The sequence below is a fragment of the Acartia tonsa genome, chromosome 1, assembly GCF_053477335.1.
Source record: "Acartia tonsa isolate MP-2025a chromosome 1, ASM5347733v1, whole genome shotgun sequence".
NCBI lineage: Eukaryota > Metazoa > Arthropoda > Copepoda > Calanoida > Acartiidae > Acartia > Acartia tonsa.
Genome location: NC_137260.1, coordinates 20,621,547 through 20,639,806, shown reverse-complemented (window position 1 = coordinate 20,639,806; position 18,260 = coordinate 20,621,547). Strand labels below are relative to the sequence as shown.

The window sequence follows — 18,260 nt, the reverse complement described above, 5'->3', positions numbered from 1 at the left end:
ATATCTATTAATGATTAAGATTGTTCTAAAAAGCTTGACATCCTAAAAGTAAAATGCCTTAAATAGGTTTCGAATTTAGGATAAAACCCTTCCATAACTTAATATGTTAAAAATTGTTCCTGCTACTGCTATGTTAGACTTGTGACATTTAAAGTAACAATGTAAGGAATGCCTTGGCTAAAACAGTAGCAGCATTGCACAATAAGGTCTTTCAAACAGAGAATTAGGACCTAATGTAAAGGCCTGTCTACTGTAGTAATGTTAACAAATTTTAGTCAGTATGTAAATCTAGGTCTTTTTTATTTACTGTTCACTTACAGTTGCAAATTTATTTTAGCTAGGTTGTGAACCTTGACGCTAAAGGTTCAAACAATAAAGGTAGTAAGACAAGAGAGGTAATATCTGATTGATCCAATAGGAGAATCCCAACGTACATTAAATCTCATTGGTTGAAATTGTGTACACATTTCATTACAAACGCATGTTTTTTTTCATTTCATACATAGATAAAAGTCAACTGTAAATAATATCATTTCTTAGTACAAAGCTTTACTAAATCAAACTTACTTGCTCAAAAATTTCGTCATAAATGAGAAAGCTTCAAACAGAGGTGGATTCTTTAAAAAATTAGACTCGCTTCTCGCTGGTGAGGCAAAATTATTTTGTAAAAAATCCTCAAAAATCGCATAAATCAAATAAAATCATTACATGGTTATTAACATATGATTTTGTTTAATTTTTGTAGATTTTTAATAAGCTTTTGGATGATTTTTCACAAAAATAATTTTGCCTCACCATCGAGTAGCGAGTATTTCTTTAAAGAATTTACCTCAGCTTGAGTCGAAAGTAAACATTACTATCGTCTGCTAATAATGTTCCTTTTAAGATTTGACGAAAAATCGGGATAGAAGCGTAATCTAGATATAGTATGTCTATTGTTCAAACCCCCATATTTAACGGAGCATTTTAAGCAATGATCTAATGTTTAATTTCCCGTACTTGCCCTTTATTTCATATTTGCGTTTTAAGCAAATCTTGTTTTAATCCCTAGTATACATACATATATAATACATTTTTATATTTACAGAACATAATTACACTTTCTTTTATGTCATGTCAAAGAAATTTGTGTTTATCGATACCAGCAGCGTTCATAAAAAGGATTGAACCATGTATGGTGTATTGATTTGATTTGTGTACAGAGAAAAAAAAATATTAAGCTTACAATAAGTAGTTTCAAATTTAATCAAGAATCATTAGTTCTTTATGTTACAGGGTGTTTTTTTAATAGGACAAAAGTATCGCTTAATTTAACCCACTTTCCATTGACAGAAATTGATAATCTATATCTTTTTTTCATCATTGGGTTGGGGAGTTTTGTATCAGAAAACATTTGCTATGGAAAAACCGGTTTATAGGGTATAATTTGTTGAAAAGTTCGAAATATTTTTTTCATTTGCAAAACTCCCCGAGCCAATGAAGAAAATAAGATATTGATTGTTAATTTCTGTCAATGGTAAGTTGGTTAAATTAAGCAATACTTTTGTCCTATTAAAAAAAAACACCCTGTATTTAGAATTTGACTTCAAGTAGAAAATCTTTAATTCGTAACGTAAGAATAATAATGTCATTCTTGTAACAATAGTATTCAATACATTTTTTCTGTAGAATTAGATGTAATATTATGATGTAAGATAACAGTTAGAATATCTATCTTATATTTCATATTAGATCTATATTTCTTCAAAACAATATAATTATTTAAGAAGCCAAGCTGCTCTTTAACTTTTTGTTTATCATTACCTCCGTCCTTCCCAAGAGTATAATTAATCGGCTGCTGTTTGAAATAGACGTTTTTTGTGAGTATTATGTTAAGCATCTACTGTTCAACTCACTTAGTCAGTCAGTCTGTCGATATGCTTTGAAAATATAGATATATCTTTTTAATTTTTATTAAGAACTGTGTATTTTCGAAGCTGCTATTGAAGATAGACAGCTTGAATATTGTGTGAAGATTCGCTGAAAATCTACTCTATAGCTGACTATGTTCTTTTGTTTGTCTGTTATACTATTATGTTACTTTTAGAAGTTTAAAAAGGTTACACCCTTTTTCCTTCAAAGCGCTATGTACATACGCTCAGACAAGTTGAATTATAAAATAGACGATAAATAAAGCTTTGCTATATCTATGTTTATTATCCTATTATAACCGCTGAACCGACATGGTTCTCCTTATAAGTGAAGCTTCTTATATGTCCAGGGAAGGTTTTTAACTATTTTTTAACCGCCCCCCCCCCCCCTCCTCATGTTTCCCCAGAAGCCTCTAGGGATATAGCCGCTAGTATCTAAAATAGCAGCCAAATAAATCCTAAATCCACTTACAAATGGACTTAAATATTTAAATCTTATCAGTATAATTATATTCAAAGTCAGGAAGTAAGGGAGGGGACAATGGGCAATTAATTCATTTTAAGAGTTTTCAAAGAAAGGCCATAAAATTCAGATTAATCCAGAAAATTTGGAGGAAATTGTAAAGTGATTATTAATTAAATCTAGAAAAAATAAACTAACAAAAAAGTTCCAAGAAAAAAAGGAATCATTTAAAAATTAGATTACCAGTATTACAGACTGACATAACCATTCTGTAATTAATTACTAGAAAAATCTCCCTGGAACTCTCCAGATTACAAGGAAAGGGAAAAGAGAGGTGGAAGCAAAGAATATGAACAGCAGGGTGGGTCGATTTTGGACATTATTTTTCTGAGACCAAAGCGGGGATCTGCAAATGATTTTTATGAGTATAATACACCTCTGGATGATTTAAAATGTATCCTAAGTCTTAAAACCGCTGACGATCAGACATTCAATTGTATAGCTATTTGTGAATGGGTGTTGAAAATTTATTGAATCAGAACTATGGCTTCATGGTGCTCCCAGGAAATTCATTGAGGAGTAGAATCAGGAACATTTGACAGTTTCAAAAAATCTTGTTCCTAGCCTGAGAAAATCTCAAAAAATCTCTACAGATTGGACAATTCTCAATAAACCTTACAATATGGTGTTTTTTTAGTCTTTTCTAGGCTAGGAACAAGATATTTTGAAACGGACAATAGTTCCTGATTCTACTCCTCTAGACCTTTCCTGGGAGCACCATGAAGCCATAGTTCTGATTCAATAAATTTTTTACTCTCATTGACAAATAGCTATACAATTGTATGACTGGTTGTTTGTAAAAGGTTGGTAAATAAAGGGTAAGGAAGCGAAATATGACTTGACTGACTTATAGTAGGAAATTCATTATTAAACTGGGGAAATGCACAACAACTTTTAGCCCTCTAGCACTAATAAGAACTGAGATAACAAATGGAAAGGACTTGAATGTTGTCTTTGCATATTTTTTTTATTAATGAATTACATTTTTAAGTGGTTGCATTCTAAATCCCAATTTTTTAAAATTCTTTTTCAGTCAGAAATTTTCTTTATGTTATGTTTATCTGTTGCAGATCCCCTCTTTCTCAAATTCTGAAATGAACCCGCCCTAATGAACAGGGGAAAAAAGGGACAGGCAGGCATGTAGGGTAACTGCTAGCTGGCTGGGCAAGAATATGACCCGCATGCCTTCCTGCCCCTTTTTATCCTGTTTATTTCCCTTGCCCCCACCTCCCTTCTCCATTTCCCTTTCTCGTCTGCTTTAAAAAAGGAGGTTTGGGAGAAGGGAGTGAAATAGAGTATGGGAAGGGGGCTGTGTATTTATATTTAAACTACTCTCTGTCTGCTATATTCAAAACTAACATAGCGAGTAGCGGCATTTCTTGAGCTAGTACCCAAACACAGTCAGAAACTGCTAAATTCTTGCACATTCCCTTTAAGCCAGTACCCAAAGTCTGAGACGCCTAAAAATTGAATATTCGATCCATTGTCCCCTCCCTTACTCCCTGATTCAAAGTACAATTAAATGGATTTTGTAATATAATATCCTATTATAAAACATAACAGGGTGTTAGTCTGTCTGTATGTCTGTGTGTCTCTAACAAAAGATATCGATAGCTGTTGCACCTATTTGGCACTACTTTACTACGAAGCCTCGGAAATTTTAATTTTGTGTTGGGGGGGGGGGGGGAAGGTTAGATCTCATTCTACCACATCAACCTTAAAAATTCCCATTAAAATAAAAGTGATTCTAGAAGCTGGTACAAAATGAAACCATATAAATTGTTATTTACTAAGTATATTTGCGATTACTTTTATTTAATGAAATCTTCTAATTTTTAACATGTACAAAACGGCCTGCTGTATTGCATCAAGATCCATGTCAGATCTATATAGGAAATAAATGTCTATAAATGAGCTCAAGTCTTCCAAGGAATGTATGTTTAAAACTTTTTACTAAGTATATTTGCGATTACTTTTATTTAATGAAATCTTCTAATTTTTAACATGTACAAAACGGCCTGCTGTATTGCATCAAGATCCATGTCAGATCTATATAGGAAATAAATGTCTATAAATGAGCTCAAGTCTTCCAAGGAATGTATGTTTAAAACTTATAGTGCTCCAATAATCCATAATAAAATCCTATTGGCCAGAATGATAAGACCCATTATTTTACTCTATTAAAAATAAATTCATTTTTTTATTTCATGTTGCTATTTACATTATATTGAAGTATTTAATTTGTAATCATGAAAAAGAAAATTTAAATTTATAATATAATAAATTTAAGAAAACTCTGTTTTAAAAGAATTCGATTGTGGCGACACTTTGTGTGTTCAAATATTAAACTAAAATTGTAGTAATCATATTAACCCTTTGGTGATGGTATTGTAAAGAAAAAAATATAATTTAAAAAATCTTTTTAAAATCATTTAAATTATTAAATATTTACTTTCTTTAAATAGTAATGCCGGGTGAGGAAAATAGATTTATTGAGAAATAGATATGCATATAGAAAACTAGCCAATAGGGAGATAGTTATATCGAGCAAACTCTAGTACAATAATATGACCTACTTTTTATGAAAATTAAAAATTATAGTTCATTTACATAGCAAAATATTACATAGCATAAAAAATTAATCTTTATTTTGTCTAAATGAATGATATTTATACATAATATGTTAAAAGGCGAAGCTTTTTTACAATTAGGGTACACGTCTGAATTTACGTACGTCCGTAACGGTTAGCTCTTGTCATTGATTTAGACATGTTAAAATTATCGTATTTATCTGATTTTTGGAATAATGATTCCAATGACAACAATGAACATATTAATAAGCAAATTATAATTAAATCCTAAAGATGAAAATATGTCCTTTTACAGTTTCATGTATTTAAAAAAATTTCAACAAAGTTATGCACAATTTTGTTTAGACTTACAAATTAATTTTCAGCTTATTTAGTTCTGAACTCTATAAGAGTTATTGTTTGTAAGTCCTTCCGTCTAAATTTAGAGCTTCGCTTTTATGGATGTTGTCATCCTTGTTTTTATTTAGGTTATCATCGAACATCCCATGGAGTTCATTACTGGAATCAATGTTCCAGATCATGTGGACGGACTAAGGTAAACTTTAGATGTGAGACACTCAAAAATGTTCGGCATACTAAAGACATAGAAATATATTTATGGCAGTCTCTTACTCAGTGGCGTGCATAGGGTATGAAAAGAAGGGAAAGACAGACCTACCCTATTTTAACATTTGGGGGATGATAATACACCCACTCCCAACAACAATTTTGCTCCAACTATTAAAAGAAATGTTTTAGCCTTTTTTATTTGATCTTTTTTTTCAAATCCACATTCCCAGCCTATCGCAATATTTTAACCTTACTCCGCCAGTCTATCTAAAGGTTTTCTATGATCGCAGCTTTTATGAAAAATAATCAGTAGCCACAGTCAGACGTTTAAATAATGGTCGGCTGCTGAGCCCTGCTTTTAGATAGAATCTCTATGAGAGAATGAAGAATGTGTGGGAGTTGGGATTTAAATAAAATATATTGATCTCTGTGATAATGGAAGCAATATCAATTCTGTGTTTCAATTTGGTCAAAATTTATCATTCATTTCATTCACTTTATACACTTTCATTCACCATTCACCCTCCCACGAAGCAGCTTATAGTGTTTAATAAACAATGATGTCATACAATACAAGTCACCAATATTGGGCCAATATACATTTTACCATCTGACAATACAAATGTATTCTGTGACGTCATTCATTTTTATAAGGCATTATGAGAAAGCTCAGTGTCATGTAGATGTATGGCGTCATAAAAATACGTCTATAATATATAAATATATATAATATATGAGGTATGAGAGGAGAAGTTAGAAAGGACACCTTCTAAAAAAGAGAAGGATTTTTATGACGTCACACATGACACTTTAAGCTTTCTCGGCACTATAAGCTGCTTCACTCTCATTCGTTATTCATCCTTCCAAGTTTGAGATGATACAATTTTATGAGGAAGAAATCAATTTTGTTTAATTAAATGTTTATAGGTGTGTGATATACAATAAAATATGTCGTTAGTTTCCCCATTTTTTATTTTAATTGAATGTCTAATGTATTTTATTTTCTTATAGTGAAGATTTTGAGATTTACATTAGAGTATTTTTATTTAGAAATCTAAAGGGACAAGACAATGGCCAATAAATAAATAGATGTATATCTACTAAAATAATATACGTAATTACATCTTCTGTAGATTACAATAAGTGGTTGAAGCAATTGGACACTTTTCTTGAACCAACCAATCAAAATATAAAACTTTTGGGACCAGGGAAATAAACAGCACAATGTCCCCTCCCTCTCCTATTTGTATTACATTTCACAGTGTATAGCAAGAATAAAATCTATTTAGAATAGACTTTTTACTCAATAAGTTATGAGTTTGTTAATAGCGGATTTTTAATATATCTTTTTATAGTGTATAATGTAAATAAAATGTATTTGTCTAGATTTTTTCCAGTGTAGGATATGAATATTGGTTCTGATTATGTTATTGGTGGATATTCTTCCAGGCATACTTCCTCCAAACCATGGGTTGTCAAGCTAGTAATAAAGTAAGTATCAAGAGGACAGACAATGATTTAGGATTCTAGAGTTAATACAGCAAACAAAGCTGTAATTTATATATTTTTAATTTCTTTTTGTCTCAAGCTTCTGTGGAACATTTTATTAACACGCCTAAAAAAATGGTGGAATTGTTAGAGGTAAAATAGTTTTTGATTTTATATATGCATACCAGAGGTTAAGCACCCAGAAGCTCCTAGGGGCACTTGAGGCCAAAAGTCGAACCCTCCATTTTCAATTTGAGTTTTTTTTTGTGGGTCATTTTTATTGGGAGGGCCGGTGGAGATACCCTTCCCCAGAAAAGTTTAAAAACTTCCCTGGACCTATAAGAAGCTTCACTCTAAAGGAAAACCATATTGGTTTAGCAGTTAGCGAGATTCTTCGCTACAGACAAAAAAGCTAACTACTTTAAATAATAGGATAAAGAGAGTAAAGCGAAAAATGTACATTCTTTCTGTACTTCGTATTTGATCACTTATTCATAATATTTTCAAAAAAACTTTTCTCTTGACCTATTAGCTGAAAAATAATTTTAGAATTAATTGAATTTGGAAATAACAACAAAGGGCAAACAATATTTTCATTTGAGAAGAATAGTTATAGGAAATATATTTATAACACTCAAAGTGTGTTTTGCAAGGCTTTGGGTCCTTTGCTCTGTATGTATGTAACGCATGGAAATTCCTCATTTTCTTAATACAATTCATTCATTAGCCGTTCCTATTTGATTTTAAAGTACAAGGTTTGAGACTTTGAAAAATGTTATTGGTTTTCCAGTAAGGCTTCGAAACTGATTAATATCCTCTGGATTAAAACAGGTTCCCAGCAGTACTGAAAAATCTTGAATAGTATTGTATTACAGACAATTTTCCACGAAGATTAAAATAAAAATCATAAGATTAATACCACTTTTGTTAGACTAACAATAAAGCCATTTCTTGACCATATTGTACTGTTGTTACGTTACAAACTTCGGGAAAGGGAAAAGAGAACCCCATTTCTTCCATCTCCTTTTAAGAGATTTTCTTCCCCCCTTCCCTTATCTTATCCAGAAATTTATGACGTAACAGCAGGACAATATGGGCTTTGTCCATTTATTTTCATAAGAGTCAGGAAGATTACATTTTTCTAATAAGTTTTCTTCACTCCAGAGCATTACTGAGAGACAGACAATGAAAATAACAGCAGAATATATTATTTTTTATTAAAGAATTTCAATGTCCGTCACAGCATGCCAGTTGGACCAGGAACATAAGTAAAGGGAAGCCTAACAAAATATTCAGCCGTATATCTTAAGTAGCAGTGGGTTATATGAACATTTTCCTCATAACAATACGGACTAACAGACGGACTAACCGACAAAGTTAATTATAGAATAGCTACTCTACTAAAAATAACGTGTTATAGGACATTGCGTCTTCCTAAAAACAAGGAAAAACAAAAACAAAGGAAAAAAGTTTTTGTTGTAACTGTACTTTTTTTAGGAAAGGACAGAAACTTGGTCATTGTACTGGAAGTGTTATCAATACAAGATTTATACTGTCTGCAGCACACTGCTTTTGTCCCCTAGGTAAGTTTCAAAGTAGGTAAACAACTCTTATTTATACTAAAGTTTATATGTGGCGTTTTTTTATCATGCCCTTGTAAAAGCCTTTGCTTTTATCCAGGAATAGCTTTTATTCACTTCGGATATATTTTTTAGATTACATCAACCTCACTATTTGGTTTTTGTAGCGAAGCTACTTTATAATACACCTTTTCTGTCCATCAGACAGGCTGTCTGTTCGTAACAGTAGCATGGTTCACAATTATGTGTTTTGTGGTAGTTATTAGATATTTTTAGAGGATGTTAGTAAACCTCCCTGTTTTAATTTTAAACCACTTTTAGCAGTTTAACTGAAGCCTAACAAAATCACCTCCTATCAAAATTCTTTGCTTCTTACCCTTAGAATGGCCAAAAATAAGTCAATATAAACCTATATTATGAATAGTTAAATGTAGAGCTTTTCTTACCAATAAGACTAGTTATTTGCATCATAGACAGCTTTCCGTGGATATTAAAATGAAAAATTATATTATTAAAATCAGTTTTGTTAGCCACGATTTTTCAGTACGACTGAGAACCGGTTCAAATCAAGCGTATATTTAGCGGTTTGAAAGCCATACCGGAAATTTTGTAAAATAATAAATTTAGGTTGGTGCAATCAAACTGAATGGGTTGTAAAACCAGGTAAATTTACTTTTAACATTAGATTTAATTTGTTCTTAACCCTTTACGGTCGGGCCCCTTGCCGCACCTTTATCGGTCGGGGGGGGGGGGGAGCCCTTATTATCTCAGTTCCTATTAGAGCTAGAGGGCTATTTTTTTTTGTGAAAGTCCCCTGTTTGATAATGAATTTCCGACCTTTTATAAGAGTAAGTCAATTTTCGCTTCTTTCGCCCTTTTATTTAACAACCTTTGTTTTTAGGTCGTTTTTTACTTAAAAATTTCAAACGGCTGTAATTTTCTTATTTTTGAAGCTGGAAGAAAATTTTTTTTCCAGAAAATGTTTATCTTTATGTAAATTTTACACTAGAAATATCAAACGATAAATTTCAGCAGCCGCAGTTGTACTTGGCAGCTGCCAGCCGCCGCAGTCGGCGGTCGGTTGGAAAACGGCAGCGGATCTTCATGAAATTTTAATACGTTATGTAGACATGTAAGGAAAGCTTAAATTTAAAATTTGAAGTCTCTAAGTCAAAAATTGCGGCCACAGGAGCCTTTTAAAGATTGCTGGAGACCTGGAGGATCAGGACCTGCAGGATCATACCTGGAACCTGAAAGTGACTTGAACACCTGTATTTCATATAAGGATGTACTACTAGAGGATTTTCCAGTATTTTGGTATGATAAAATGCTTTGTTTTAGTCAAAAAAATAGTTTTGCTCTTTACCTGGATGACCCTGCCAGGTTTGCTGGCATCCTGTGCCCGCCAGGATGGAGATATTCAAAAAATTCCAACTCTCAGTTATGTGTCATACCCATACTTAAAAAGTCAAGCAGTTTAGGCTCTTTATCTTTCACACACAGAAAATGAGATAGAAAACAAGGATGACAACATCCATAAGTAGCGAAGCACAAAAAATTGTGGATGGGAATACGTAGAAGTAGATTTAAAGTGTATTTTTTAAAATCAAGAATAGATTTATTGGAGAAAATAAACACGAAACCTTGTTTTATTTTGCATGATGAAAACGGTTAAGGTAAATTACATACTAGATGCACATAACAATGGGAAAAAATACTTTGAAACTGTTAATGCAAAAAAGTTTTAAAATTGAACCAAAAATACCAAAGATATGGGGAAATGTGTCAAACATATAAAATTAGCCAAAAACCTGCTAAAAGGCAGTTTGGCCGCCATTGTTTCTTTACTTAAAACGCCAGAAATTTAATTTTAATATCTTTAACAAAAATTTTTGAAAATTAGACCATAAACACCAAAGATATGGGGGAAAATGTGAAAAATATAAAAATAACCAAAAACCTGCAAAAAGGAAGTCTGACCGTCATTGTTGTTTTCTTCAAATGACAGGAAATTTAATTTTGATATCTATAAGTGAAAAAATTTCGAAAATTGGACCATAAACACCAAAGATATGGGGAAAAATGTAAAAAATATAAAAATAGCCAAAAACCTGCAAAAAGGAAGTCTGACCGTCATTGTTGTTTTATTCAAATGACGGAAATTTAATTTTGATATCTTTAACTGTAAAAATTTTGAAAATCGGACCACAAACACCCAAGTTATGAGGATAATTTGAAAAAATATAAAAATAGCCTAAAACCTGCTAAAAAGCGGTCCGACCGCCATTGATGTTTTATAGTTAATTGTGCTCTTTAATGATAGGAATGTTGTCAAAAAATTTCAGCTCTCTATCTTTTATAGGAGCCGAGAAAATCACGTTTCCCCCAATTCATTAATTACGGACGGATAGACGGACGGACGGACAGACGGACGGACAGACGGACGGACAGACGGACGGACATTGTGAATTATAGAGTAGCTTCGCTACTAATAACGTTAAGGGTCAAAATATTTTTTTTGTATTTAGTAAACATAAAAAGGTACTGACGAAACAGAATTATTCATAATTATAGAAAATATTACGTAAAAAGAAAAATAGTATTGTATACAATTTTGTCGTCAAATTAGAATACTACATTTTTACACAAATAATAAATATATCAGAACTTATAGCTGTAAGTAATGGTAATGGTAAACCTTTTACCAATACTGTGCCTCAAGCATATTTGAGTGTCTTAGATAAAGACAGAAGTGGGTGTAATCCTCCCGCCGCCTTTTTAAAATGCTGATGGTTACATGGACGTAAAAGCTTTTTTTTGGGAGGGGGAGGGGGTTGTGGTAAAAATTTAAAATTGAAATTTTCTGCGGGGAGTAATCACCTATCTACTCCACCCCCATTCCCCCCCCCCCTTGGACTAGATTTGGAGCATGCCGTCAAGGGGGTAACAGAAAATACATCCTTCATTAATAAATTTAAAATTTTATTTAATCTCTTTTTTAAAAATGAAGTACTATTAAACGATATATGTATTACGTTGTACAAATATTGAAAATATTATTTTTATTCAACTAACATAATCTTTTGAAAATTAGCTGGTTTAAAGTTTTAATTAATGTTAAATAAAATTGATCTAGATTTTATAAATTATCTAATTTTTCTAATTATAGATAAGGACAAATTCTTTGAAAGTTACATAAACAAAATCCTACATGATTTAAGTTTGGATAAAGAATAATTTATACAATCTATTTAAAATAAAGCGCAGTAATAACAAGCCAGCAAAATTTTATTCCGTCTATCAACAACGAATTTTAAAACTGATTTTCAAGTTCAAAAGCTTATTTTATGTTCCTTAAAATCAAAGCTCTTTTCGTTAATTTAAACAGGTTAGAATTGTCCTATCGATTTCAAACTTTGCATGATGATTCCTATAGCAACAACTCTATAATCGTTGCCAGTAAATCCGTACGTCCATTTAAAACATGCTGTTTTTTTACTTTTTTGACAACAAATTTTTGTATGCTGGAATTATCCGATTCATCTGATTTTTTAATACTGATTCCTATTACAACAAGGTACAATGTTATAAGCAAAGCATCTCTAAAATCAAGTAATAAAAATGTAAGTATGTCCTTAAATATTATCATGTATTTAAGCAGTTTGGCAAAAAATATACTTACAATTTTGTTTAGACTTATGTGTTAATATCATCTTATTCAGTTCTAGAGGTGTTAATGTTCGTTTGTCCTACCGTTTCAGAGCTTCGCTTTTATGTTGTCATTCTTGCCAGGATTAAAAGCGAGTTTATTTTATTCATGTTTGTTTAGTTTTACTTTGACGATTTTCTTATTAAAAGATATCCGTTTATCTTAGTATATATTCAGGTATTAAGAGGTTCTATTGCTAAATTCGAACACTTCTTGGTCTCCCCACATATAAAGATAAAAGTAGAAAATGAAATATTTTACTATGTTCGTTTTTGCTTATATCTGTCCTTGTTTATTTAGGCTTAAAATATAATGACCTATTTACAGATAATACTCAATTACTTGATGATTAATAACTTAATAACTATGTTGCCAGCCATTCCTGACTCGGGATTATGGAGATTTAACTAACAATAGTACATATGTACTTTAATTTTAAGTTTTTATTTAATCAATATCTTTACGAAATTTTTCCGGGAGGTCCATACTGGTCGAATGTGTGCATTGTAATCCTTATATAAAAGTAACATGAATATGTCTTTTATTGTGTTTTCGAGAATCTTGCTAACTGCATAACTAGGGGGGGGGGGGAGGAGGGTAAAACCACCCTCCTAAGAGAAATCGCCCTTATTGATTTCATATTGTAGAAGTAGATTTATTAGCAAATTTATTACTTGATGACAGAAAAATTCAGGGTTTGTATTTGTACAGTACATATGGGTTGTTCTCGGGTTTTACAAATATTATTCTAATAGCTTGCTCAGTACTTTTTCAATATAAAGAACCATATTATATTCAACTTTTAGAAGCAGCAATTTAGTGGTTATTTGTCTAAACTTGCATAATTTTAAAACTAATTGTTATTTTCAACTTAAGTCCTAGTGAAGTAATTAATGAGATTCGAACCTCATATAGTACTTTTTAAAAGCGAAGCTTTTCTATAATTAGGGTCGGTCCGTTCGTACGTCCGTCCGAGATAGATAGCTTTTATTCGTTAATTTAGGCATGTTAGAATTGTCCTATCGATTTCAAACTTTGCATGATGATTCCTGTAGTAGTTGGGCACGATTTAGAAAGCGTAGCAACTCTATAATCATTACCAGAATTTCCGTACGTCCATTTTAAAAATGTTGATTTTTCTACTTTTTTAACAACAAATTTTCAAGTGTTCTAATTATCCGTTTGATCTGATTTTTGGTATATTGATTCCTGGAACAACAACGAACAATATTATAAGCGAAGCAACTCTACAATCAAGCCCAAAAATGTAAGTATGTCCATAAACATTATCCTGCTTCAAGCAGTTTTTTTCAACAAATTTACTTACAATTTTGCTTCGACTTTAATACTTTTAAATTCTGATTATTCAGTTCAGATACCATACAAGTGTTAATGTCCGTTTGTCCTACCGTTTCAGTGCTTCGCTTTTATGGATGTTGTCATCCTTGTTGTATTTATATGTAGATCATGTAGTTTAAACAGGTTAGGTAACAGTTCTGAAAAAGGTTATTAGCGAGTGAAAAAGATAAAGCAAAAATAGATTTTCCTATTATGAAATTTCCCTATTTATTCTTCTTGAATATATTTATATAAGTTATTATAAAAAAGCCTGTTGAAAAAGTGTATAAAAGTATCATATTGTCTTATTAAGATTAATTGCAGACAAAATTCTCAGGATGTAATTGTATCTTGTACGTTTGCAACTAATTCTTATCAAACCTTTCCCTCCGTTGACGTTCTAATACCGTATACTAGTGGCATAGTCCTTAGCATCAGTGGATTTAAAAAGAAAAGAAGACGGGCTTGAAGAGGAGTAGGGTGGGTGCATAAAAATTGCCTAAAACCGTGACCTAACCGAAATGGTCAGCTTAATCTGTTCAGACGTTAGCGAGATCTTAAAACCTTACTACTTTATATAACAAACTAGCGCCCCTAGAGGCCTCTTGGGGCACTTGAGGAGGGGAGAGTAAAAAATTTGGGGGGGTGGGGGTGCCCCCCTTTTTAATTTTAGTTAAAAAAATTTAATTTTTTTTGGGGGGGGGGTTTAATTTTTTTCTAGGGGCGATTTCTCTTGGAAGGGTGGTGGTACTCTCCCCTAAAATAGATATCACCTTCCCGGGATCTATAAGAAGCTACCCTGTTATAAAGAACCCGATCGGTTCAGCGGTTAGCGAGATCATTTCGTACAGACAAACAGACAGACACACAGACAAACAAACACACATCCTGTTACTTTATTATAAGGATTATCAGTCTGTTAGTGAGTTACTATTACAAGAATAAAAAGTCTGAACACAGAATAAAACAAATTAGAAACAAACTAAGATCTCCAAGGAAGGAACTACGTATATAAAACAGCTACGTTCAAACGGCATATAAGAGTGATTAAATAAGAGATGAATATTTTTTCCTATAGGTGGAGAAAATGACGTATTTATCGAACATATTGGAAGCGTACAGGTATGTTATTGTTAGCAGTAGCCCAGCTTTATTTTTTATTTTATTAACTAACTTTGTTGTTAATAAAATGATTACAAAGGGCGAAAATTGATAAACTATTATACATAGATATTTTAATTTTGTCATTCATTCCATTATTTACGTGCGTATAATTTATAATTCATCCAATTAACAACAGTTTGACAAAAACAAAGCATTTAATTTCAAACAAAAATGACGTACAATATCAATAGAAGGAATTTTCAATGAATGATAAGAAATGTTTATAAATCATTGTCTAATTTATTCGAAATAGAAAAATTATCCAAATTTACAAAGATTCTTAAAATTGTAAGAAGTGCAACTACTCCACATTTCATTATGATACAGTTGTATTTACGTATTTAGGCAGGGATCTAAAGGGATAAGACAATGGCCGATAAAATGATGTATATCCACAATGATATTACACAAAACTACCCCTTTTGTAGTTGAAAATTAGTGGTTGAAACGCTTGAACACTTAATTTAATGATGCAACCAATCCAAATTTATAAAAGTACCCAAAGTTGTGAAGCCCACAAATAAGAAAACGTTATTATAAAACTTTGGGACCTTTGTATATTATAATTTATAAAATCTTTGTTTACCCATACTGAATTTACCAGGGATCTGAAGGGACAAGACATATGCCAATAAATTCATGTTAAGTCAACGAATAAGATAACGTTATTATAAAACTTTGGGAACTAGTGTAAAAAAGAGCCATTGTCCTCTCTCTCTGGTATTTAGGAGACAAAGGAAGATGATCAAGTAGATTTTACACAAGAATATGAATACTATGAAGAACAAGAAACCACAAACCATCCAAAAATTTATTCAATTAATTTTCATCCAAAAAGGTAAGTTGCTAAAGTTTATTCATTCTTATACAAGCTCCAAATATTGTACTTAAAGATTAAAGTTAAGTTTTTATTGAGGGGGAATACATTCCGCTTTTTGCCTTCTTTACCATATTTCTTATGCTTATTACTCTTTGATATAATTTAGAGAAAAATATCATTAATCCTATTATTTAAAGTAGTAAGATTTTTGATTTTCAGTTAAGATCACGCTTACCACTGAACCGGTAGGAACCCTATTTCTGGAAACCTTAACAGAGGTCTCAAAATGGTTTAAGGCTATCTTATATCATTAATCCTATTATATAAAGTAGTAAGATTTTTTATTTTTCGTTAAGATCACGCTTACCACGGAACCGGTTGGATTACCTTTTTTAGGAAATCTTAACAAAAGTCTCAAAATGGTTTAAGGCTATCTTATATTATTTTTATTGCTTTGAATGGAGTTTGAATTTTCTGCCACCTTCATCTACATTGGAACATCACTTCATGTTTGGAGCAAAGTTGCCTAGTAAATCTACTAGGTGAAAGTTTACAATTAAGGACAAGTAAAGTAAAATCTTGTATAGAGTTTGGTTGGAGAGGAAAACAGAGTTGTACAGTGGTGTTTATGATTTTGCTCTGATAAAAACTGTTGATAGTATCAAGTTAGATTATATGATACAACCTATATGTTTGCCTTTTGATACAGGTTTAATTTTTAAATTTTTTTCACAACGTTACTTATGACTTCTAAAAAGACCTTAAAATCAGCAGACACTCAACAAAATCACATTTCTCAAATAGCGCTTCCGTCAGATTGACGGACGGAGGGAGATGCACGTATCAATAACAAATTGAATTTCAAAGCAGCTTCGCTTCTAAAAATTAGAATTATATGAAATCTGGGATACTATAAAGGATTAAATTATTGTAGATACTTTTTTCATCCTTGTCTTTTTAATAAATTATTTCTACAAGAAATGACAAATATTATTTAAAATTAATTTTTCTCCCAAGTACAAGTAAAATTTAGCATATTTAAGAATTTTATGGTTAATGCTAATCTTGTGCTTTAGTAACAATTCCTGAATCAGAAAAAGGATTTGGTTCTTTCCAAGATACCTCTGTCAATGCTAAGATTGCTGGTTTTGGAGTTATGGTCCCATACAAGGTTTGCAATATCATCCAAGTTTTATATCTATTTTTAATCATATTATGTTTGTGTGTATTTTTCACTTAAAACCTCTCTCTTTTAAACATTAAAAACCTTCCCATTTCATTGCTAGGAAAGAAAAATCAACACACAGAAATTCATGACTTAAATCTGTTGTTTCAGGGTGAAAAATGTTTAACAGACGCGAAGGGACCAATGAGATTTCATGTTTGCAAGGAACTTTCATTATAAACTTTATAAATATGGGGAGAGAGAATTTTCAATGTTTATATTGTAGTTTGAAGGAATAAAAACAGCTTAGAAAGGAATTTAAATAACTTGAACTCGTATGAAATGTGGTTTAACAAGTAAAGTAGGAAAGTTTAAAAAAAAACAAAGAATGGCTTAAATAAAGGCAAGGTGCAAAGTAAAGGCCAAAGAAGATTTTAAAGGCATCTAGAGGCACATAAGAGAAGGGGAATAGGGGGGGGGGGGGTGTAAGTCGACATTCTGTTATTGATTTTTTATTAAAAAAAAAAAATTCCTGGGCGATTTTTCTTGAGACGGTTAAGGTAACCTCACCCAATAAAATTATAAACATTCACATATCGATCCAGTAGTTAGCGAGATCTCAGGCTACATACACACAGGGATGTTCTGTTATTTTGATGTAAGAATATCACATTTGTATGATATTATTTTTAATGTGTAAGTTAAGTTTATATGATTGTAATTCAATACAGGATGCCGGGTTATACAAAGCTTGTAGGTAAGTAATGAATATATTCACTTTTTATTCTTATTAAATCAAACTTTTTAAAACTGATTAGGTAGGCTTAAATTATGATATTACATAGAGAGAAATATGAAGAGAAAGAGAGGTAGAAAGAGGGGAAAACAAAACAATAAATTAAGGTATAAGACAATGGCCGCTAAATTGATATACATTCTCAATTATGATGAACAAGATTACCTCTTCTGTAGATTAAAATTGATGATTGAGGCGTTTTGTACACTACTTGTTTTAAACTAACCAGTAAACAATTAAAATTCAGCAAGAGTACCCAATGCTTATTAGCCAATGCTTATTAGCCAATGCTTAAGACATAAGGATAACATGATTATAAAACTTCAAGAATATACTAGTGTAATTAACAGCCCAATGCCCCCCCCCCCCTCCCTGCAAACAATATAATTATGTATGTATGTAAAATATGAAAATAATCATTATTGTATTTGAGTAAAATATTTTAATTGTTTTTATTTTGCTTTGTTTTAAAAGAATATTGAGTTCTAGTTTCTTTCTTTTGTTCATATATTAATTCTGTTTAATTTAGAATATAAAAGAATATGATGAAATAGTGATATTCTATAAATAAAAATGATTTTTCATGGATACCAAAACAAGTTGATTCCTTGAGAATTAAAATAGATT

At 31.4% G+C, this 18,260-nt stretch overlaps 1 protein-coding gene across 1 annotated transcript in view; it reads left to right on the top strand.

The window, feature by feature from the left end:
• The window catches only part of LOC145314721 (uncharacterized), a 43,463-nt gene that overhangs the window by 9,877 nt on the left and 15,326 nt on the right, over positions 1–18,260 (top strand). The window contains exons 2-11 of the mRNA XM_080154752.1: positions 5,492–5,559; positions 6,976–7,064; positions 8,559–8,644; positions 9,269–9,304; positions 14,767–14,810; positions 15,581–15,690; positions 16,260–16,381; positions 16,749–16,843; positions 17,009–17,064; positions 17,571–17,594. Coding sequence (XP_080010878.1) covers positions 6,979–7,064; positions 8,559–8,644; positions 9,269–9,304; positions 14,767–14,810; positions 15,581–15,690; positions 16,260–16,381; positions 16,749–16,843; positions 17,009–17,064; positions 17,571–17,594 — 659 coding nt within the window. The 5' untranslated portion in view covers positions 5,492–5,559; positions 6,976–6,978. The remainder of the gene's footprint in view (positions 1–5,491; positions 5,560–6,975; positions 7,065–8,558; positions 8,645–9,268; positions 9,305–14,766; positions 14,811–15,580; positions 15,691–16,259; positions 16,382–16,748; positions 16,844–17,008; positions 17,065–17,570; positions 17,595–18,260) is intronic.